General features: G+C 35.4%; 1 protein-coding gene across 1 annotated transcript; it reads left to right on the top strand.

Moving 5' to 3' along the window:
- The first annotated feature begins 6,508 nt into the window (after nucleotides 1–6,508).
- Nucleotides 6,509–10,035, top strand: LOC125664603 (prostaglandin E2 receptor EP4 subtype-like). The gene is made up of 3 exons (XM_048897426.2): nucleotides 6,509–7,267; nucleotides 9,545–9,842; nucleotides 9,947–10,035. Exons 1-3 carry the CDS (start codon nucleotides 6,509–6,511, stop codon nucleotides 10,033–10,035), a joined length of 1,146 nt encoding a protein of 381 aa, XP_048753383.2.
- Nucleotides 10,036–23,986: the final 13,951 nt, after the last annotated feature.

Raw genomic sequence — 23,986 nt, forward strand, 5'->3', positions numbered from 1 at the left:
ATTGACCTGTAATTATGCTCCATCCCAAATTTTGGCCTGGCCTCAAAAGTTGGCCTGGCTTCAAATTTGGTCTCTTAAAAAATGTTGGCGTCAACCAAAAAAAATTTTTAATTCAAAATGTTGATTGATTTATTATTGGTTTTAATTTTTCAAAATCATAGCACATAAATGATATGTTTCTGTTGTTTTGTAAATGTACACTTTGAAATAATCATGAACTACCACCAATCTGATTGATTTTATTGATTATCTATTGATCAATGCATTGTATAAATCATTTTCCTTTCCCTTCATATCTGTATGTACTAGTACACACCAAAACAGATTGCACAACTAATGAAGCAATTGGCATATTGATTTTGTTTCAGAATTATGATTAATTTTATTGATTTATTATTGGTGTTAGTTTTTCAAAATTGTAGAAATAAAATGATATATGTACATTAGAATAAACATGAAATACTACCAATCTGATTGATTTTATTGATTATCTATTGATTAGTTTATAGACAAAATCATTTGCTTTTCCCTTCCTAACTTATGTACTAGTACATCAAAAAGTATACTGATGAAATGATTGATTTATTGATATATTTTGTATTCAATTATGAATAGAATTCAATTTGATATCAATTTACATATTATGAAAATGTTACAATTGTACATGTGTTGTTATTATAATGAATTCGATTTTAAGAGCAGCGCACATTCAGAACAGAGCATGTGGTCTTAGTTTTCAATGTGCAGATAGCACGCATTTAGTGTTACTTGTTTAATTTCCAATGCATGATAAATGACATTTTTTAAAAATCAAAATAAACACAGTGAAGTGTTTGCTAGCATAATGATAATAGCCAATGATCTAAGAATTTTAGATTTGTATGTTAATGTTCATTTATCTATACTTTACGAAGAATGAACAATGTAGATTAAAACAGATATGATGTATTATAAATATTTCTTTCTTGATTTCATAATTAAGTTTCAATATTGATTGCAAAAGTGACAAGTTCCCATGCTCTGAAGGCTTGCTCTGTCAGGATAAAGGGAATATTTATCACCATATTAAAGGATGGTGATGACATCACTGAAGAGACATTATTTGTCGAAATGCGCATCTGGTGCATCAAAATTTGTACCGTATAAGTTTTACATTATGACCCCTGGGTCGAGGCCTCTGCTGGTGGACTGTTAGTCTCCGAGGGTCTCTACAGCCCAGTAGCTAAGTACTTCGTTACTAGCTTGAAAATACGGATGCATATTTAATTGATGTTATAAAATTTAGAAATTCATTTCAAAATTAAGGATTATCTCCCTCATGCATAGCTCTTATCCTTGGACGAATTTGGCTCCACTTTTTTGGCACGCTGTTTTGGCTATATCTACCTCTAAAACTTCATAGTTATTTCGGATTTCAAACATTTCGGTTAAGCATCACTGAAGAGACATTATTTGTCGAAAAGGGCATCTGGTGCATCAAAATTGGTACCGTATAAGTTTTACATTGTGCCTAAACTAAATAAGGTATACAAAATTGTCTGTCTGAATTTTCAAAATTGTGATTTTTTTCTGGTTTTGTGATAAAGCAACAGTAAAACAGAACTAATTACAATCATTACATTAAATCTGTCCACCGGCCCTTTTCTTATTTTATATCAAAGTTTTACATCTGCAGTTAACAAAAAAAATCGTTTGCACCTCTATCTAACCACTGCAGCAGCTATATCTAAGCAAATATCAGATACTGTACATGTAATGCTCATAATGGAGAAAAAAAGTTTATGCATCTACAAATTCACAAAGTGCAGCTTTAATTTTGTTCTTAATGTTTTTAGACTGTCGTCAAAATCATCTTTTCATTCTGATAATTATTGAAAATAAACATTCTGTGCAGAGTGGTGTGAGATTTCAAACCGTATATCATAGATTAACCTCAACCTTGACTTCTTGTCAAGACCGGTGCTGTAGAACTCTGTGTTAAATTAATGTTGTAAATAATCTGATATCCCATTACAGTACCAGTGTTACGTGTTTATTTCAAATAGTTTATACAGATATGAACATCCTTAATTCATCAAAAGTTGTAGTTTCAATCTGTATGATTTATGGTAGTATTTTTATTCCTAGATATCAAACTCATTGTTCTTATCAATGAGAGTGACTAAGGCGGTGCACTACATTGCAGTGTGTGAAGTGTGATGATTCATCATTAAACTAGTGTGAATTTGTTTTTTAAATTCATTATCAATAAGTGAAGTGGATCATTAGTAAAATGAGAGTTTTCAATGTGCATATTTACATAACAACATAAACATATCATTTATTTTCAACAATTTTGAAAAATCAAAACCAATAATAAAACAATGAAATCAATCATAATTCTAAAAAAAAAAATCAATAAGCCAATCATTTCATTAGTTCCGTATACTTTTTTGGTGTGTACTAGTACATATGTTAGGAAGGGGAAAATTATTTAATCAATAAACTGATAAATAGATATTCAATAAAATCAATCAGATTGGTGGTAGCTCATGATTGTTTTAATGTGCACATTCACAAAATAACACAAATATATCATCCATGTTCAACAATTTTGATAAAACAAAACCAATAAGAAATCAATTAAATTAATAATAATTCTGAAAAAAATCACTATGCCAATATTTCATTAGTTGTGTATACGTTTTTTGGTGTATACTAGTATATACAGATATGAAGGGAAAAGATTTGATCAATACACTGATCAATAGATATTCGATAAAATCAATCAGATTGGTGTTAGTTCATGATTATTTTAAAGTGCACATTTACAAAACAACAGAAACATATCATTTATGTGCTATGACTTTGTAAAACTAAAACCAACAATAAATCAATGAATTCAATCGAAATTTTTTTTGGTTGAGGCCAAAATTTTTTTAGAGGCCAAATTTGAAGCCAGGCCAACTTTTGAGGCCAGGTCAAAATTTGGGATGGAGCATAATTAGAGGCTAAATTGGGGCCAGGCCAATTTTGAGGCCAGGCCAGGTTTTATAGTATGCCTTTGCTCGGTGCATGATCAGGGTTTTTTAATCGAGACAGGCTACTGACAAACAAGTGGATGTTACTGGAGTTTCAATAGTCGCTATTTAAAGTCAGCGTTTCGCAAATTCTATGTTCGCTATAACAATTTAGTTTGCCGAAACAACCTGTCATTGGGTAATAAGCTGTTTGCCGTGTTCCAGACAAATTGTTAGGCTGTTCTTTACACACAATTTAGAAAATCATTTCAAAATTAAGGATCTCCTTCATGAATAGTTCTTATCCTTAAACAAATTCGACTCCACCTTTTTGGCACTCTGTTTTCCCCTAAAATAGCTCTATCAAGTTTATCGTTATTTCGGATTTCAAACAGTTCGATTGAGCTTCATTTAAGAGACATTAAATTGTCGAAATTTGCATCTGGTGTATCGAAATTGGTACCGTATCAGTTTTAGTTATGGTCACTGGGTCGAGGCCTCTACTGGTGGACTGTTAGTCCCCGAAGGTCTCTAAAGCCCAGTAGTTAAGTACTTCGTTACTAGCTTGAAAATACGGATGTATATTTAAATGCTGTGATAAGATTTAGAAAATCATTTCAAAATGTAAGGATTATCTCCCATATTCATAGCTTTTATCCTTAGACGAATTTGACTCCACTTTTTTTGACACTCTGTTTCTCCCTAGAATAGCTCTATCAAGTTTATCGTTATTTCGAAATGCGCATCTGGTGCATCGAAATTGGTACCGTATATTGATTGATTGATGTTTTCCGCCACACTCAACAATTTTTCAGTTATCTGGTGGCGCCCAGTTTTTATTGGTGGAAGAGAGAACCCAGATACAATGTACCTGGGATGAGACCACCGACCTTCCGAAAGTAAACTGGGAAACTTTCTCACTTACCTGCACTTACCTGCAAGAGCGGGATTCGAACCCGCACCAACAGAGGTGAGAGGTTTGTGATTTTGAGCACAATGCTCTAACCACTCGGCCACGGGGGCCCCTGGTACCGAATAAGTTTTACACTTAGTATGACTAAGGTTTACTCAGCTTGCCTGATTAAGATATGGGGCTCGCGGCGGGTGTGACCGGTCGACAAGGAACGATTACTAATTCTAGGCACCTGATCCCACCTCTGGTGTGTCCTGGGGTCCATGTTTGTCCAACTCTTAATTTTGTATTCCTTATAGGAGTTATGATATTGAGAGTTCGTTATCTTCACATTTCCTATAAAGAATGCGAAATTAAGAGTAGGAAAAACATGGACCCCTGGACACACCAGAAGTGGAATCATGAGCCTCGTAGGAATAAGAATTTCCTGTTAACTGGTCACACCCACCGGAAGTCATATATCTTGATCCGGTAAACCGAGCAATACGTAGTCAATATTACTATGCAAAGAACGACCTAGCAATAGTATGAATCAAGTCAAGCAGCATTCAACTCAAGGGCAGGTTGCATTTGCAAATGAGATCATTTTACCTACCATAAAATGTTCGAAATGCTGACTTTGAATAGAACTATTGAAATATAATTTCTCAGTAGCCTGTCTGGAATGAAAAATTTATCATACACAGAACGTACTATCGCGAATCGAATCTGTTGATATACATACATAGCATATGCAGGAAATGATGGAATATTGCTAAATGAATATGGGAATTTGACGATGGGGAAACTGAAACCATTCCGTTGTCATAAAGTTGAATTGTCAGTTTGTCGTTAATATCTCTTTTCAATAAAATATAAGAGTACGAAGCAGATGAAGACTCTGTGTCTTTTATTTCGATCTCAACAATCACATATAAAAGTAATATTTAGGTTTCGTTTATCTCAACAATCAAATATACATTGTATATGTAATATAAATCATTAGTATTCGATCATCAACATTTCGAAAACCATTGTATCGATTGATTGTATATTGTTTAACGTCCCTCTCGAGAATTTTTCACTCATATCAAAACGTCACCATTGCCTGTGAAGGGTTGTAGTCTTATACTCGGCGCTTACGGTCTTTGATCAGGGAGGGAGTTTTATCGAGCCACACTTGCTGTGACATGGGACTTCGGTTTTTGTGGTCTCATCCGAAGGACCGTCCCATCTAATCGTCTTTTATGACAAGAAAGGGGTACTGAGGACCTATTTAAATTCGGATCCTCAAGGAAGAAAGGAACGCCAACATCCAAAGTGAAGGCGGTTAAGTTGACTAGTTTCAAATAATAGATCTAGCAGAGGCAAAGAAATTCTGAAAGTACCGAAAGTAAAGATGTGTCTGAATATCCCGGAAAAGGCTGAAAGATAATGTCTGATTTTAAAAGAAAGCAAATGTTTCTGCAACTTTGAGTATTATTATTGTTTTCTGAAAAATCAATTCAAATATGTCTTTCTGATGTTAAATCAGAACAACTCCTGTTTACAGATTTGAATGGGGTTAAATCCATGCAATATCGGCCTTTCCCAGAATATTAGGTTCCACTCGATGAAACAGTAATCAGGAGTTAAGTACCAATAACAGACATTCAGTTGGACATAGCTCGTTGTAAAATGATGTTCGGATACAAAAGTCTGAGGACGATAATCGGAGCTTTTACTTGTGGGGTATTCTATCCAAAGAATTGTAAAATACTTCAGCAAAATGCACAATTCTTGGTATGTTTCAATGAAAAAGATCATATCATTGAAGTCAAATTTTAACGAGCCCTTCAAATCTTGGCAGGTTACAAAAATTGATCACCATAAATTTAATATTATGGTTTCGGTAGTATTTAGTGCACGAGATATTGATCGCATCGGGAGGTCCGGCAACGCTTGAGTTTAGTTTGTTTATTAAATTCTCTATCGCCAGTCAGTATTGTTTGCTGTGTGAAGGACTCATTCAAGAATTACTTTCTGATATATGTAATTAGCCTGCCCTGCTTAGTAGCTTGATGAAAACTATTAACACATTCAAAATTGGGTATAACTTTGTTGACATGACAATCTAATTATAATGAACAGGAATCCTTGCGACATCTGCAACATATTTTATGTTCATTTGTTTACTAATAAAAGATTTATAATTAGATGTATAAACACGAGATTAGCAAAGATACTTACGCAATGTTCATGATGAGGTTATTGTTAAAGGATTAGATGGATGTTTTGAAGTTTGATAAATTTCCCTGCCCCAATATTGCTTTAATATTAGGAACTCTGTACAATAAATCAATGATCAATCTTCTTTAAAACGTTTCCTTAAATAATATAAATATTATGATAAACCGATATTAAAATAATAAAATGTTATTATCAAAGTTTGATAAGCCTCTTTTGTTTATATTGTCGAAAAACATTAATCCGACATGCGTAATTCGTGAACCCATGATTAGTATAAATATAGTGATCAATGGTGCTTTCCTCCGATAGAACATTTCAGATTCTAGTTATAAATGCTCGAAATATAGCGGTTGTAGGAATTAAATAGAAGGTTCTGCTTCAAACCAAGATGTCTAATGCATCCAACAACACTGTCCTTCAGAATTCTACATCAGAGCCCCGGATGTGGGAGTCTGCCATCCCCCCTGCATTACAGTTCGCGTTCGGAGTAATTGGAAACATCATCGCTCTCGTGGTGTTAGTGATGGCTTCCAAAAAACACAAATGGCGACCATTCTACCGACTTGTCGGGGGTCTCGCTATAACGGACGGTGGCGGAATACTGCTGGTATATCCTACAGTTATGGTGCGTTATGCCACGGACTTTGATTACGTATTTCCTAAGGCGCTATGTAACTACAGTTCTTTTGTTTATACGTTCACCCTTATCTCCTCAGCAATGATCATCTGTGCCATGTCTTTGGACAGATTTGTTGCCATATTGTATCCGTTTATCTACAACTCCGGTAGAAATGGTCGGCGGGCCAGTATAATCCTGGGTCTAATATGGATTACAGGAGGGCTTGTTTCGAGTCTTCAATTGATGGGGCTGGGATCAAGTTTTAACTATTACCCCAAATCGTGGTGTTTTATCAACTTCGTAGAGATGGATACGTTGGATCGAATTAACTCTTACATTTACTCTATCTTTGGTCTGTTAATTCTGCTGGTCACTTTCGGCGTCAACGCCACGGTAATCATCACTGTGATCAGAAACATGAAGTCAGACATCAGGAGCTCTAAACGGCGACAGAAAAATGACATCTTCATCATTTCCTTTCTGCTTGTCATTGTCATCGTATTCAGTAGCTGCTGGGCTCCATTGATGGTAAGATTATCCATTTCATACTGATGCATTCATTTCAAAACTGACCACTATATATTATTCGCTGATTTCATTTCCTTATGTCGTCCTTTCGGATATGGTTTTGCTATTTTCCCTATCTGTTGACAGTGATGCATGCTTTTGAGTTTTACGTCCTTTGAGAAAACCCAATTCAATTCAAAAGATCACCAACTTTACGTTCTGCAAATTCAAACTTTTTCTGAGCGGTTAAAGCCCTTTAGCAATAGTGGTTCTTGATTATTGCAATTGACCGGTTGAGGCAGTGGAAACGTGTTTGTTTCGTTACCAGGACGTCCTGAGTTCAAGCCTTGTTCGTGATATGGCTGTGTCAAACCTAAAACGTTACCATAGGTAGGGAATGCTCCTTCGCCAAACGTTTGGCATTTAGAAGTGAAAATCACTGGTCTTTCGGATATGACCTTACAAACGGAGGTCCCGTGTCGCGGCAGGCGTTGGCACGTCAAGATAGACAAATCCGCGTGTGATTTCATAGGTTTTTGCAAAATTCTTCTATTAAAACAAACTTTACGCATGATAGAAATGTATCTTTGAGAGGAATTTTTTTCACTGGATAAAAAAGATATAAGCTATTTAAAGTAAAAGAAAAGGTCCATAATTTCCATAGATAATCAATATCTACAATTGATTTATAGATATTTATATATAAGCAGTTTTTCTAAACTGTTGACATTAAACAGTTGTCATTTTTACACGTTTTTATCTATTTTTATTACTTTCTTTTCTTATGGTGATCAGTACATTGAGCTTTTGTATGTCTTTCATCTTAAAAAATATGGCAATATATATGTATTCTTTGGTTATCAATTAAATCGAACTATACTGAGTGAAGATTAATACAGGTTTCAACTTTCAACCATTGATATTGATAAGTCATATTAGGGTGGAGCTACCATAAAGAACCCTTATTGCTACGGTCCTAAGTGCTAAGAAAATGTCTCAATATGAGTTTGAAAAAATCAACGTAAAACGGATATACTGGCTGATATGTACAAAATGTCGTGACGTAAATTCGAGAACAAACTTTCATTTTATTTCGTTGCTGTTGGAAAAATTTTCATTCGTACAGAATAAACTATTCTTATCTAAATTATACATATTCTATTGTTATAGGTCACAATAAACCCAAATCCAGCAAAAACCAAAGACCGCTTTACAATTATTTACAGAAAAATATATCAGTGAAAAATACTACCTTACAGTAATCATAATTCACAAAGCATTGATCTTGCTTGCTTACCGCTAAACGCACAAATGAGGATAAGCCTGGTTATATCGCTGTCATAATCAATTAATAATTCCAGTCCCCAGTAGTGCAATATCCAATGTAATTCTCAAAAATGTTTATTACCACAAATTTTACAGTCTTTTTATACTAGCACAAAAGTCTACAGAATTCTATTTCTATAAGATATACAATACGAGAAAACCGTCATTACGTCACATTTCTATTGACCTCTCCTGAACTTTGAAAAACTAGAATCTGCTCTAGGTCACATGTGTCAATATCGAGTACACATACTACACAACAATATGAAAAAAGTTTCGATTTCTCTTTTGATCCAGTTGTCTTCATATTCTTTGTTGAATGTATTCGAAGGTAGTGGTATTTTCATTAACGCGTTTGATTCCATACGAATTCTGCATATACAGTGGCCGCATCAAACATGTATGTAAAATAAGTAATAATTCTGCCTTCGAAATATACTCGGCATTTAGAAGTGAGAATCACCTTGTCTTTGGTATAAAACTTTGAAAACATGAGGTCATGTGCCGCGACTGGCATCGGAACAATACGATTTCGAATGTCATGTCTTGGTCTAAATTTGTGGCACTTCATCAAGAAGTGATTATGTCTTGAATTCCATTTACAAATATGATTTGAAGAGACGTCAGAAAGTAATATTGAATACATAACATTTCAAAAGTGACATAATTCTGAATCCAAGTTTTAGCACTTTCAGCGCCATAAGGTGAATACTTCATGAAAAAATGAAGATAATGAACAGTGATTAATCTCATAAATCCTTTAAAGGATACATTATTGAGAGTATGACAAACACGGAGCTCTGGAAACACCAGACGTGTGGTTGTGTAATATCAAAGGTAACACTGGAAATTGCCATCCCTCGAGAACCAGTCAATATACATGTAAGACTGACTGACGACGATTTTTGAGGAAAGGCAGTCTTCGGTGTCCCTATAATGCATGCAATATTAGATTTTTGATTATTTTACTAGGGTACGATTTTTGTTCACGCATGTCGCATCATGAACACAAACGGCTCCCTCGAACTCCTTGTTCTCAGACTGGCGGTGACAAACTCTATAGTGGATCCTTGGATCTATATTCTACTGCGGAAGGAAACACTTCTAGGTCTCCTCAAGATCAAAATGGCGATTAGCAGTGGATGTGTAGAAAAGGGGGATTCCACACGGAACAACAGAAATACTGGAGAACATAATCAATCTAAATATGTGAAGAAGCCCTCCTTGTCTCCCTACACGGTGGCAGAACCCTCTCACTTTAATTGCCAAGGTTTGTTCATATTAAGAAGTTCAAACCATTTCATAATGATATTTATAGTTTTTTGTATATCATTCCTATGGTGTCAAACTAATATAATGTTTTATACCTGTCAGTGTATGACGGAGAAGACGCGCCTGAGCCCGAAATGGTTTGTTGTGAGGCCGGGACCGACAATCCTGTTTACAATGGGGATGAAAATTAAAAGGCAGATCTATGAAATTGGGAACTTCTAGGCAATTAGAATTGGTACGTTACTACCAATTACTGAATAAAATCGACCTTCTCTCAACAGCTTTAGTGATGAAATATCCGTCATTGGTAACATTTTATGATAAGGTCTGTGTGTGCATTTGATTCACAATATTTAGTTGTATAAAGAAATATTTTTTAATACTTTACATGTAAATATTCGCTGAGGTGTAAAGAGATGAAGATCCCCGGTGTTAAACAAAGAACAGGATTTATGCTGAACGCTCCATGCGAATAATTTATGTGATTAGTTAAATCTTGTTTACAACAAACTAGAAAGACCTCGCATTTATCCCCATATGATTGTGGTCAGCACTCAAAATGCAATCATTATATTAATAGTAGAATGCTGCATTATTTAAAGATATTGATTATACTTTGTAATCCCGTTTTCCAACACGAATATGAGATGTGAAATGTGAAAGTGAAATGAAAACCAGCGCATCAAAACATATAGCAATCCCTCTAATTATACCCCCATCAGATGGGGTATGTGAAAAGTTTTGGTGCACCACGCCAAAGTAGTGGCAGATCTACGACTTTTCAGACGTTGAACGAACGCTGACTCAACTTCTCTACAAGGCTTTGTGTGATCTAGAAAACGTATGGAGACTGTTGTTGGGTTATAGTATTGTTTGTCCCCAAATAGAATAAGGCTTTTTATGTCCTAATCATAGAAGCAATAGTCGAGGTAAAAGGTCCACTAGGAATACCCCTAGATTCATATCTAGGATTGTAGAAATTTATAGATAGAAATGAAGATAATGAACGGTGATCAATCTAAAATCACCATAAAGATAACAAATTAAGAGTATGGCAAACATGAACCCCTGGACACACCTGAAGTTGGATCAGGTTTCAACTTATTTGTAATATATGCTTTAGATTATTATCGTGCAATATGCACATCAAGGTCACCTATTCAGTACTTTATGTTTAACCTCTCTCTCTCTCTCTCTCTCTCTCTCTCTCTCTCTGTGAACCTAACCCCACCTCTAGTTCATGTATCTGAAGGGATCGGTGTTTGTCCCACTCTTAGTTTTGTTTTACCTATATGGTTTAGGAGATTGGACACTGTTCATTAGCTTCACCTTTACTTTTCATGATGTTATTATTCAATAAATGATGTGATATAATTCGTTTAGTGCGTGTTTGTTTTTCATCAGAAATATCAATGTCATTTGTCAGGTAATTTCCTTCTAAGCTGGTTTTTGTTGTGTAATTTGTAGTTGGTTTTAAAATACATTAAAGGGTGGAATCTTTTACCAACATCCGGTTTCTTACTGGTTTTGATTTAAAAGATCAAGGTCATCAAAATCAAAAATCCAAATGTTTCTGATATACGTTACTGTGACAAATGTAAGTCTGGCCATACATGTTGTGAGGGGTTGTCCCGCTTTGCGAAGTCGCTTGCACTTTATGTACCATTTCCTGAAGAAAGTAAAACTTAAGTACCACAGTATGGACTATATGTCTGTTACTTTCACCAAAACCTGCTGCATATCAAACAAGAAACAAACCATATATCTCTATAAAGCAAAATACGTAGTTTGCGGAATATTGAATGTAAGTCTAGGAACTAATTGCTTATTTTTGGTAATCTTTTGATGTAATCTTAGAGCATATGAATGCAGGGCGTCACATACCACTTCATTGTAAAGTGAAATCATTACGGAATCCATTCGTAGGTAAATCGATGTCATGAAAAAACAAATCGCATATCAAGTGCAAAAAGGTCGTTATTTATTTCCATTACTTGTATTAATTTTTTTTACCTGTATTGTTAGAAGACATGGTTGTGCATCTATTTTATGCAATGATTGGTTTGCGTTGCTTATGTTGTGTTAACAGACAAATAAAGTTTAATTGAATAAATCTAGAATCAATTTTTAGTGCAAAAAGGTCATGTCTAGAACATTGTAACTCAATAACAAGCATTTTGACCCCATTCTTTCTTTTTAATTTCCTAATTCTCCTTCAATGTAGAAATCAGAAATCCCCCAAAAAATAACATTACTTCAAATCTCAGGTGCGAACCTCTTTAAATGTAAAGTTCGTCATTTCTAGTGTTGATGAAATACTTTTTTCCTTTTAAAAGTCCACTAGTTCAATTGATTTATCACCATGAACACTCAAATAATAGATATCCGTTACCAATATTCTCAGAACTCTCCTAAATATCTGTTACCAATATTCTTATGATCAGAACTCTCCAATGATGAATATTCGTTACCAATATTCTCAGAACACTTTAATCATATATATTCGTTACCAATATTCTCAGAACAGTTTAGGTACTAAAATGTTGTGTAAATTAAAGTATATTGATTAAAGACACAAAACAATTTCCAATTTGTAAATCCGCCATAAATAAAATTTATAATGAATTTTTAGTTTGTACTCACAACTCTCTGTGTATACATTATCTAAAAAGTTTTCCAGCGGGGGAAACCATTTTTGCAATATCCCTGGCTATTTATCATTTAGATACCACTAACTTTAGATCAAAGAGCGGGGGGGGGGGGTCGTGTCACCTTTGGCATTTAAGCGCTGTACAAAATCCCGAGAGACAAGGAGTGGTTCTAACGAGAGAATATTTGAATATTTCCTTCTAAATAAACCACATCAATTCTTATCTAAAATTTCTTTTTTTTCCAGGGTATATTGTCTAATTAAGAGTTTCGCTTTAAAAAACATTTGGTTCTACCTAAAATTGATAGAATCCCATCATATATTCAAATACAGCGTTCTGCTGCTTCAAGTGGTAAGTTCTAGTCAAACTAAATGCATATCTTTTTTTAATTTATACATCTATCTCTTATTTTGAATTTGAAGAAGAAACCAATCAATCTTTAGGAATATGATAGGTGCTGTCCTGTAGATGTGCAGAAATGTTGCAGAATTTTCATTTCATCCTAGGACCCAAATGGGGGTCGCAAAATCACATTTTGTTTGGAAGAAATACTCAGGTACCCAGAAATTCTTTTACAATTTTACGCAGTAGCCAAATCATCTTTTGGAACATAGTTTGTGGTGTTCTTTGAATGTAAATTAAGTTTTTGGAATTTTCTTCTTTTTTTGTAGAGGTAAAAATACGACGTTTTTTCAACAACAAAAACCGTTGTTTCCTGAACTCCTCTTACATTTTGCACAGTGGCCAAATCATCTTTTGGAAGGTAATTGGTGGTGCCCTAAAGATGTGCAATGAGATTGAATATTTTTCATCCTAGGGACCATTTGATTGAAAAGCTATGTTTTCCTACAAAAACCAGGTTCACAGAAGTCCTCTTACATGTAAAGTAGTAGCCTAATCATCTTTTGGGAGAAGATTTGTGTTGTCCTGTAGATGTGCAATAAATTTTCGGATAAATGTAACTTCGCGGATTATAAAGCGGAAACTGCACCAAGTTATATCATATCGTATAACATAAGTCAAAATTACCTTCATTCCTTAAGTCTCTGGTGTGATCAATCTCATAACTCCTATAAGCAATACAAAGTAGATAGTTGGGCATACGCAGACCCCTGGACACACCAGAGGTGGGATCAGGTGCCTAGGAGGAGTAAGCATCCCCTGGATTGCTTATGGGATTGTGAGATTGGTCATTGTTCGTTATTTTCATCTTTCATACAGCTCTCGCAATTATTTGTTACGTAAACAAGGTCCGTGCCATCTTTTTGTTTACATAAAGATGGATTAATAGCAAATAGCATGTTTAAAACAAAATGAGATGTATCAAACACTAGAAACTATTTAATTGTCTTCAGTATTAACTTGCGAATTAAAACAAATCTGCTTTAAATGAAACTTTTACTAGTATATTTAACCTATCTAAACAAAGAATTGTGAGCGTTGTATCTCTCATGTACCTTGACAACTGATATTCAAAGTTTTGCTAACCATTAGAAATACCTTAGTTAAGCATTCTAAACATTAGAAATGGAAAAAATAAAATTTGAAAATTTTCGACTGAAATGGTGTCTATGACATATCTGACAGAATGATCTTTGAAGAACACAACTGAAAGATTTCAAAAGCACTGGTGACGAGGGGTAATCCATTTTATTTATTTTATTGAATGTATTTAGAGTTTTGACAACGTGTCATTTTAGATTAGCTGAATGATTACAGATACATTGAAGTGTAAATTCCCGCGTTGTTTTAATATCTGCACATGTTCTTGGTCTCATTTAGCGGCCCCGCAGCCTTGGAGCCCCGGACGTACCGTTCGCAGATCACTTCCTTGATGTCTAGTCTGCTGGTTGTTTGACAGAAGTTTCTATACTCTCCGTGGGGAGATTCAACCAGATGTATTAAAGATTAATTCAATATTTGAATATTTGATTGTAAGATATTGTTTAGTTCTTTTCTGATTACCACCAAAATCGGAAAGGTCAACAACACGCATACGAAGGAAATTACTATGACAACGGCAATAGAAATCCCACAATTGTATTATTGATAGCTAAGCGCAATAGAGATCTCCTGGTAAATCAATTATTTGTGCCTATCTCAAACGGATCACTATCCAGGACGTGCATGTGGTGTTCATTTGTTTTTGTGTTAACCACTGCAGTGTAGTATCGGGGGCGGATCCAGGAATTGACGTTCGGGGGCAACTTCATGAGACAGGGGGTCTGGAGGACGCCAGGGCGACATCATAGTGGGGTTCAATGGGTGAAGCCCCCGGAAGCTTAAGGACTTTATAAGGCATATAATATGTCTCCTATGAAGTCCTTTTTACTATTTTCTATCATTCTCATTAAATGAGGTGATGCTAATAAAATGACACAAATTTAATGGGTTTCTTTTTAATAAAATATAAGTTTGCCCAACAAAAGTAACAATCAATCAAAAGTTCTTGTCATTTACTTCTTTAAGAGTGAAAAAAAAAATTTAAACAAAAGATCATGATTACCTTAAATTTAAAACTTTTAGGGAGATAAGGGGCCGCGTTCGCCCCACTCCTACTCCCCATAAATCCGCCACTGAGCATGGTTGGTTGGTTGTATATTGTTTAACGTCTTGTTCGAGAATTGTTCACTCATACAGAGACATAGGGCAAAGTGTGGGCCTATGCTCGGCGCTTACAGTCTTTGAACAGGGAGGAATCTTTATCGTACCACACCTGCTGTGACACGGAGCCTCTGTTTCTGCGGTCTAATTCGAAGAACCGCCTCCATTTAGTCACCTCTTACGACAAGCAAGGGGTACTGAGGACTTATTTTAACCCGGATCCTCACCGGACGCCATTGAATATAACATATTGAATAGCAGTAAGAATGAGTATAGCATATTGAATAGCAGTAGGAATGAGTATAACATATTGAATAGCAGTAAGAATGCTAGTAGGTTCACGGTTCGTTACATCCCATCAAGGATTGTTCACTCATAGTGAGACGTCTGTGTATGTGATGTGTGTGTTGTGGTGTGGTAGTCGTGGTGTGTGTGTGTGTGATGTGTGTGTTGTGGTGTGGTAGTCGTGATGTGTATATGTGTGATGTGTGTGTTGTAGTGTGATGTGTGTGTTGTAGTGTGGTAGTCGTGGTGTGTATGTGATGTGTGTGTTGTGGTGTGGTAGTCGTGATGTGTGTGTGTTGTGGTGTGATAGTCGTGGTGTGTGTGTATGTGGTGTGGTAGTCGTGGTGTGTGTATGTGATGTGTTTTGTGGTGTGGTAGTCGTGGTGGTGGTGGTGGTGTCGGTGTGTGTTTGTAAGCCCTGTCAATTGAACCAGTGAATAAGAAGGCACACGTGCAAATTAACACGTGGTAGGCCAAAGAAACAGAAAATGGTGGTGTTCATTTGAATTTGTATAAAAATCAGCATAAAATCATTAAATAATTCATCTTCCATCAAAATCCTGAAGTGTTTACTTAAAAGGATTAATGAGATGTGTGTAACAGGTGTGTAAAGATTTAGCACACGTCCATCGTCCTTGTACGCATGGCTTACACACATTCGAAGTGCGCATGCTCTGTTTTAAATGACGTAATTTGTGATATCATCATAATGGATTTTTCGAGGAAAGAAGTTGGGCCAATCTGAGGTAAGTAAACACGGTTGAAAGAAGATGTGTGCATACATTAACAATGGGTTTCTATTAGATATACGGCATGTCAAACGTTGCAATATTTGATCTTTTCCATTTGCATTGTATAATTTTCCATTTGCATTGTAATCTATTTTTTGTATTTTATATTTTCTTTTCATATCGTATAATTTTCCATTTCTATTCTATATTTTCCATTTGTATTATTCTTTTTTCTCGTTTGCATATATATATAATTTACATGATATTTAATGAAAAAGGTCTTTATCAGACATGCCCGAGCACAAAGTTGGTACTCCTTTTGGTGTAAACAACATTTGGGACTAATACACGGAGTTTATTATCGGTTATTCATAAAATTATTTTGCACCATTACGGAGATCCTATGGAATTGTAGCCCTATCCCGAAAACGTCAGAATAAAAAAAAATCGGATAGAGCTACATTATTGCAGCTAATCCTGACGTAGAAGGGTTTTGAGAATGGATATTTAATTTGGTATCTAAAATAATTTAGAAATTGAGAAACTTGAATTTTCAGAGTTAGAAATCCACGAATAAATATCGGATTTACCTATTGTAACAACACTTTACCTTTTACCTCCATCTTAATTTTAATGTTGGGTATATTTTCGCTATCAGCTTGTAAATCAAGACATTATGAAAGGGGATAATGTGAGATTTCAGATAACAAAGAACTTAAGACAACTGATAAGAAATCAAGAAATGCAAAAAAAAAAAAAAGAGCTCGGTTTTCCTGGACTCATCCAAAGGACCGCGTCCCATTTTGTCACCTCTTACGACAAACTGAGGGTGCTGAGGGCTTATTCTAACCTGAATCCCCACGGGGAAAAAATGCAAACTGTGTTACGAACGGTGAATATAGACCCCTCTGACATCGTTGTTTTATTTTGACAAGAACCTATTGTTTCATCTAATCCTGATTTTTAGAGTGGTTTTGATGTTCGTCCTGAATTATATTATACCTAAGGTGTTCGACATCATCTGAAATAGGGGCAAGTTCAAATAAATCCTTATATACTTTCTATATTTTCAGAAATTTATTTCAAATTTTCAAGATATTATCTATGTTTTACCCTTTATTAAGTGACTGAGGTGACCTAAAAATCTTTGCCCCCTCCCCTACGATGTACGACTTTGAGGTGTGTTGGCAGAACTATTCCCTTTATTTTCTTTACGTTATTCATCTAGTTTACTGTTGGGGGAGGGGGGGGGGGGGGGGGGGCTTGTCAAAAATTAGAGAGTCACATCGAACTGCAGAAGTAACGAAATCTCTACTATCCGAAGTTCTTCGCAAATGGTCTAAAACTCTGTGGACCCAAACTTCTGGTAACCGATCACCAAGCACAGGTATTTTGCAAGATTTACAGCATTGATCTACACGGTTTCATAAAATATTATGTTAGAATTAAAAGTATTTCAAGCTTTGAACGCATAGTATATAAAAAAGCAAGGTCCTCTCATATGTTATAAATACACAGCTCAATTCAGTCTATTGGTTTTGCCTCTTTGATATTTGTTTGCAATATATATTACATGTAATAATAAAATACACATAAACTGCTTCAAGTACAGTCCCTGAAACGTTCTACTTTACCATTTTTCCGTTCGCCGTGCGTTCACCGTGCGTTCATCGTGTGCTCTCCGTGCTCTCATCGTGCGCTCTCCATTTACAGTTTTGGGTTCACAAATTTACCGTTCATAAAGCGTACACCAGGCGTTCACCGATCATTGTCATTCGGAACCCCAAAGTGAAAGGATGGATCTTGATAGCAAGGCAAAAATTAATCAAAGCACTGATAGTACTGAGAATTGCTAAGCTTGGCTTGTAATGATGGTGTATGGATATACAAGTTATGATAGTACTATTTACATATCAAAATAAAATGTTCAATAATTTGCTGAATTGCTAATTAAAGGAAATGATAAATATTGGAAGTTTGGAACACTTTTCTAAACAATTATAAATGCATGTTTTACTAGTATTCAAGATGGGAATCTCCTTATGAAATATTTTTCATTAAGTCGAAAAATGAAAATGTTTTATAGTAATTCATATTGTTGTTCGACTTAGTTCGATCCTTCTTGTAAAAATGATTTATAATGTAATGGGGCTGTAAAATTAATGAAATGACCGCATTTTGCAGTGATATACATAAATTATGCATAAAACGTTTGCTGGAATAAATAACAAACTCGTTTTGATATGTGAAAAGTGTCCCTTTTTATTAAATGACATCTAAGAAGACAAATATTTGCTTTTTCTTAACATGTTATGACACAATATCACTCAGAGAAACATTAAAAACCATTAACCCAACAGAATTTTCATTCCTCTGATAAAATGTTAGAAAAGTGTCTCATCATTTCATCTCGATCAAATGTAATTATATTTCTCGACAATCTCAAGAACGTTCTCAAATAATTCGAAAACAATTCTAAATCATTTGATAAATTCTCACATATAAAACTCAGTATATATCTTCGCTAGCAACCCAATCAATAGTAGAAAAAACGAAGTGACACGGTTAGATTTAATTTAACACACGTGAAAAATATGCGAGTTGATGAATCACCTACTTACTTGAAAACAAAGGGATAAGACTATATCAAACAAGCGTGTCACATGGAAAACCAAGTATTATACATTTCCTAAGGTCTGTCTCTGGCAATTAATGACATAAAATCGAAAGTGACACAGCTAATTAAGCCATGATACGCTCATTTACGTACATTCCCATTACTTACCATGGAGTCCGCCATATTGGATTTTGATAAGTGGAAGAATCCATTCGACAGCAGATGCCTGGCCTTCGTTTTTTGAACATCAGAAGGCCTAGGGTACCAGGCTAAAATTACAGGATACTCGGTCCGATGAAAAAAATAAAAACAAAACGCGGAACGGAAAACGGAACAGAACAAAACAAGATCGGAAAATTCAAAATATATAAATCATATCGTTTTCTTAACGAAATATTACATAGTAGGTATAATTTATCTTTATATATACATTAATGAATATCAATATACATTAATATATATCAATGAAAATATGATATGTTATTCAATTATTTTACACAATGTATTAAAATTTCTTGTGCCACAACACTAATGATATATAGTGCATACATTCAGCAATTAGAAAACATTGTGAGCACCAAATACCACTGTATTAAAAAATATATTAGAATTAAACACATACGGTGAAAAAATGCACTAACCTGTAAGTCTACATTTTAGTGAGTAATATCTAGCACATACATGTGTACAAGATACATTTTTGTAATACTTAATCACAGTCATTCTCCACATGCATGATGCTTCAATCTGTCTTCAGTAAAGAATGGAGGTCTGGGTAGTTAGACCTTGAACTGTCCTCGTTCCAAAGGACAGCCGACACGTTTCAAAAGGACACCGTCGTCAAGGGGCAAAAGGATGCTTATCTTTTCTTCCTTCATAAAATTTCACGATCAGACAAAGCTGATATTAATCTAGTCAATGGATGAATAGAAATGACAAATGCAGCGAAGTCATATGATTTCTTAAAAGACAAACCACAGGCACCTGAAGTATGGATATTACTAACCCCCCCCCCTTTTTTCATATTTTTTGGTGGCAATAATTTCTCCGACATGTATGAATTCCCAGTCTATCTCATCCCTCTTTCGATTCATGTAATCGTTTCACGCTTTTTTTAAGCTTTAGAGATTGACCTTCTACCGGTATAATAAAATATACCGGTAGAAGGCCAATCTCTAAAGCTTACAAAAAGCGTGAAACGATTACATGAATCGAAAGAGGGATGAGATAGACTGGGAATTCATACATTTCAAAGAAATTATTGCCACAAAAAAAATATATGAAAAGGGGGGGGGGTAGTAATATCCATACTTCAGGTGCCTGTGGACAAACTTGAAACATTGTGTTGCGTTCTACATGATTATATTTTTGAAACATTCTAATTGTTGAAAGAAATATAACGATATATGACGCAGTGACTAGTCGGTATTCAATTGAACAAACTTTCCAAATGATTTACACTACTCAGTTACTAGTATCAAATGTCACCAGTCCGTTAATGGATAGGATCATTATTTTTTTCTTTCCGTTTCTAACTTTTGTTCTTGTCTTTTTGATGGAGGGTGGATGGGGTGAGAAACTCGATATGTACATGTATATAGCTCCTCGCTAATGCCTCTGTCAACGCTGGGTTCCAAGACTATTGTAAACCTTTAATTAAATCCTTCAAAAGGCAACCAATGATTTTTTTTTATATATACACTAGATTAACGGGGATTTAAAATATATAATATAAGCAGTTAAGATTTTTTTTTAATCGGGCAAATGCATTAATTTCATCAACAACAAAAAATCAGGAATTTCTTTACAAGCGGTAAAAACATTTCTTCTTAAAATATTATGCACCATAAATTGATCACGTTTGTGCCTTGTTCACACGAATGCGTATCAAAATTTCCGTGTGAACGTGGTTCAGATTTAATTCGCATTAACTTACGTTACGTTTCATACAAATTAAATTCTTCGTGTTAACAAGGCATGAGGTAAATGTTTGGATATAAGTTAGAAAGTGTTTTACAAGAATCCAACCCTCGTATGATGTACTTATCCCAAAATGGCGTTTTAAATATCTGATCCGGTTCTAAGTATCCTAATATCTGGCGTGATCTAGACAAGTCAAAACCCGTGCTTTCTATGACGACTGAATTCTCGCCACGTTGTCACTTGCTACATGGTCATTGAGAATTACGTGGTCAATGGCGGATTTAAAGGAGGCGCAGCCGGCGCCCCCCCCCCCCCCCCTTAAAATTTTCAAACTTAAGGTAAATCGTGGTATCTTGTTTGGAAAAATGTACTAAACGATAAAAGAAGCAATAATTTCTTCCACTTCTAGAGAAATGAATGACAAAATATTTTGATTTCTTGAATTACTTTATTAGGAGAACTTAATTTTTCTTCCAAAAACCCTTACAATTTGCGTTATTTTACTAATTTCACCTTATCAAAAATAATAGAAAATAGTAAAAATGACTTAAATAGGAGACATATTTCAAGCCCTATAAAATCTGTAAAATCCAGGAGCTTCCGGGGGGCTTCATCACTGGGGGTCTCAAGGCTGTCCCAGACCCCCTGCCTCATAAAGTGCATGGCGCCCCCCGTAACCGCAATTCCTGGATTCGCCCCTGGCGGTCATTGGGAAACAGTTATATACATTATATACGCATAGTAATTGCGGTTAGGGTGGGGGCGCAACTTTATGATTGATTGATTGTATCTTGTTTAACGTCCCTCTTGATGATTTTTTACTCATATGGAGACATCACCAAGACCGGAGAAGGGCTTCAAATTTAGGCCTTTGCTCGGCGCTTACCGCCAAAGAGCAGTGAGGGTTATTTAGCGTGCCACACCTACTGTGACACGGGACATCCGTTTTTTAGGTCATATCCGAGAACTCGTGACATTCACACCTGATGTCGAGCGTTTGGCGATGGAACTGTCACTACCTGTTTTGACGACTTAGTTCTGTCGCGGCCGGGATTCGAACAAAGTCCCTGGAACCTCCTGGATTTTAAAAATGTTACAGGGCTTGGAATAGATGTAGTAGTCATCTTTACTATTGTGTGTCAATTTAGCAAGGTGAATATCAAAAGATTTTGTCGTTTACTTTTTCGAGAGTGTAGGAAATCATTACTACTATAATCTACCTCAAATTAAAAATGTTTAGGAGGGGTTGGCTACGCCACTCCGTAAATCCGTCATCGTATTTAAAGTACATAGACCACGTAAATATCAGCCTCCTCCTGTGGTTTATTTCGTATCTGAATACATGTAATTGCGAGGAAAGTTTGTTCAAGTCAACCTTACAGTCAAAGCGTAAAAAATATGGCAGAATCACAGGTACTCGACGTTTTTTTAAAAATATCTATAATAATAATAATAATAATAAATGTCTGTCTTCAGGATATTTTTAACGTCGAGTACCTGTGGGCGGGATCTACAATATTCTGACAATTCAATGTGAAGTGGGAAGAGTATGTGCTGCGGTTATTTTGGAATGATAATTTTAGCTGAGCACTACATAATTTACAGTAGCGGGCTAGTGGGTGGGTTTTATTTGAACGTTATCAACCCAGAACTATCAGCATCAAAAATTAGCTTTTTTGCGGTCTTCGATTCACCTCCCTTTTTGAAAGAATTTTCTAGATCCGCCACTGATTTGTTATCTCAAGAAATACAACTCATTCCATGTTCATTTATTCCACTAAAAATCTACAAGAGTTATCTTTCTTTAAGAAGCAGAAGACAGTTGCTGTGAAAACGGAAAGGAGTGCTGAATTCTGAAGAAAAGTTTATTTTAGTGATCTTTGCAGGTACCTAGCAAAAATGACAGTCAGGAACAGAGCTATTAGGTAGTACACTGAATATATCGTCTGGTTAATTATCTATATAGATGTATGTGAGTTGCATAAACGAAATATCTATAGGATCGTCAACTTGGGCCACAGGAGTCGGCAATTTTATGAATAAAGTAGAAATATATGAGAAAAAGGCATAACACTTCCACTGAGCTTCGCGAGCGTCGCTACGCTCGCGAAGCTCAGTGGAAGTGTTATGTCTTTTTCTCATATATTTCTACTTTATTGATAAAATTGCCGACCCGTGCCTAGGCCTAACGTAATTTGTCAGTTTGTGTTTGTTTACACCAGTGGCGGATCTAGGCAATTTTGAAAGGGGTGCGACCTAAATGTGTGCTTTTTGTACCCAAGACCATAAAATGACAAAAAAATCTTTCTTTTTAAAATATTCAACCAAATGTAAGGGGGTGGTGTTAACTCCTGTAGATCCGCCACTGGTTTAGGTCACAGCTGCCAATGCAATGAGGTATGTTAAATATTAAAAGAGGTTCAAAGAACCACAGGGTACAATATGACATTTGATATAAAGGTTCAAGTTGTTTAATATTGTGGCCTCTGTGTTAGGAGTAAGGACTTTAGAAAAATTTAATTTATGCACACCAATGTGACTACCACCCACCCATTAGTATGGGACAACATAAGAGTCTAAAGTTTTATATAGAAGTGTATTTGAAAAGAATTCTTTCAAAATGCATTTAAAATCCACAATGATATATATTATTCTTTATAATGTAATGCCTGCACCATTATATGTAGTGGATTGATTGAGAATATTTCACTCGATCGTGCGATATGGAGACGTCACCACTGCCGGTGAAGGGCTGCAAAATTTAGGCCTGTGCTCGGCGCTTATGGCCAATGAGCAGGGAGGGATCTTTATGGGACCTCGGTTTTTGCGGTGTCATCCGAAGGACCGCCCCATTTAGTCGCCTCTTGCGAAAAGCAAGGGGTACTGAGGACCTATTTTAACCCAGATCCCCACGGGATTCATGTAGTGTATATGCCAGTTTGTAGACACAATGATCTCGGACAGCGGCTACAGAAATACAGACATACAAAAACTCGTGTGAGCAGTAAGGCCCGTCAAGTCTCTGTCGTATATCCTAAGAACCATAAGGGTTATTGGAATATAAGTTAAATTAATATGCATGCATCCTCATGAAGTGTTCATTCAAGTTTGTTCACACAATGACTACTGAGGTCAGGGTGAAGTCACAAGAGGAAAAAGTTTTCTTCCAAAATAAATTTTCTTTTTAGGAACCACAAATTTAAATTCATTTTACAAATAAATATCTATGCAAGCATCATCATGTACTTTAATTTGTACACAACACGACTTGTGTTGAAGATGAGGTCACTAAAGAGGAATACACAGAACTGAGATTTTTGTTTTAAAAGAG

The sequence above is a fragment of the Ostrea edulis genome, chromosome 1, assembly GCF_947568905.1.
Source record: "Ostrea edulis chromosome 1, xbOstEdul1.1, whole genome shotgun sequence".
NCBI lineage: Eukaryota > Metazoa > Mollusca > Bivalvia > Ostreida > Ostreidae > Ostrea > Ostrea edulis.

Coding starts and splice junctions, on each gene's coding strand:
- LOC125664603 (XM_048897426.2), top strand. CDS start 6,509: ATGTCTAATGCATCCAACAACACTGTCCTTCAGAATTCTACATCAGAG. Junction 7,268..9,544: donor GCTGCTGGGCTCCATTGATG/GTAAGATTATCC, acceptor TTATTTTACTAG/GGTACGATTTTTGTTCACGC. Junction 9,843..9,946: donor CTCTCACTTTAATTGCCAAG/GTTTGTTCATAT, acceptor TATACCTGTCAG/TGTATGACGGAGAAGACGCG.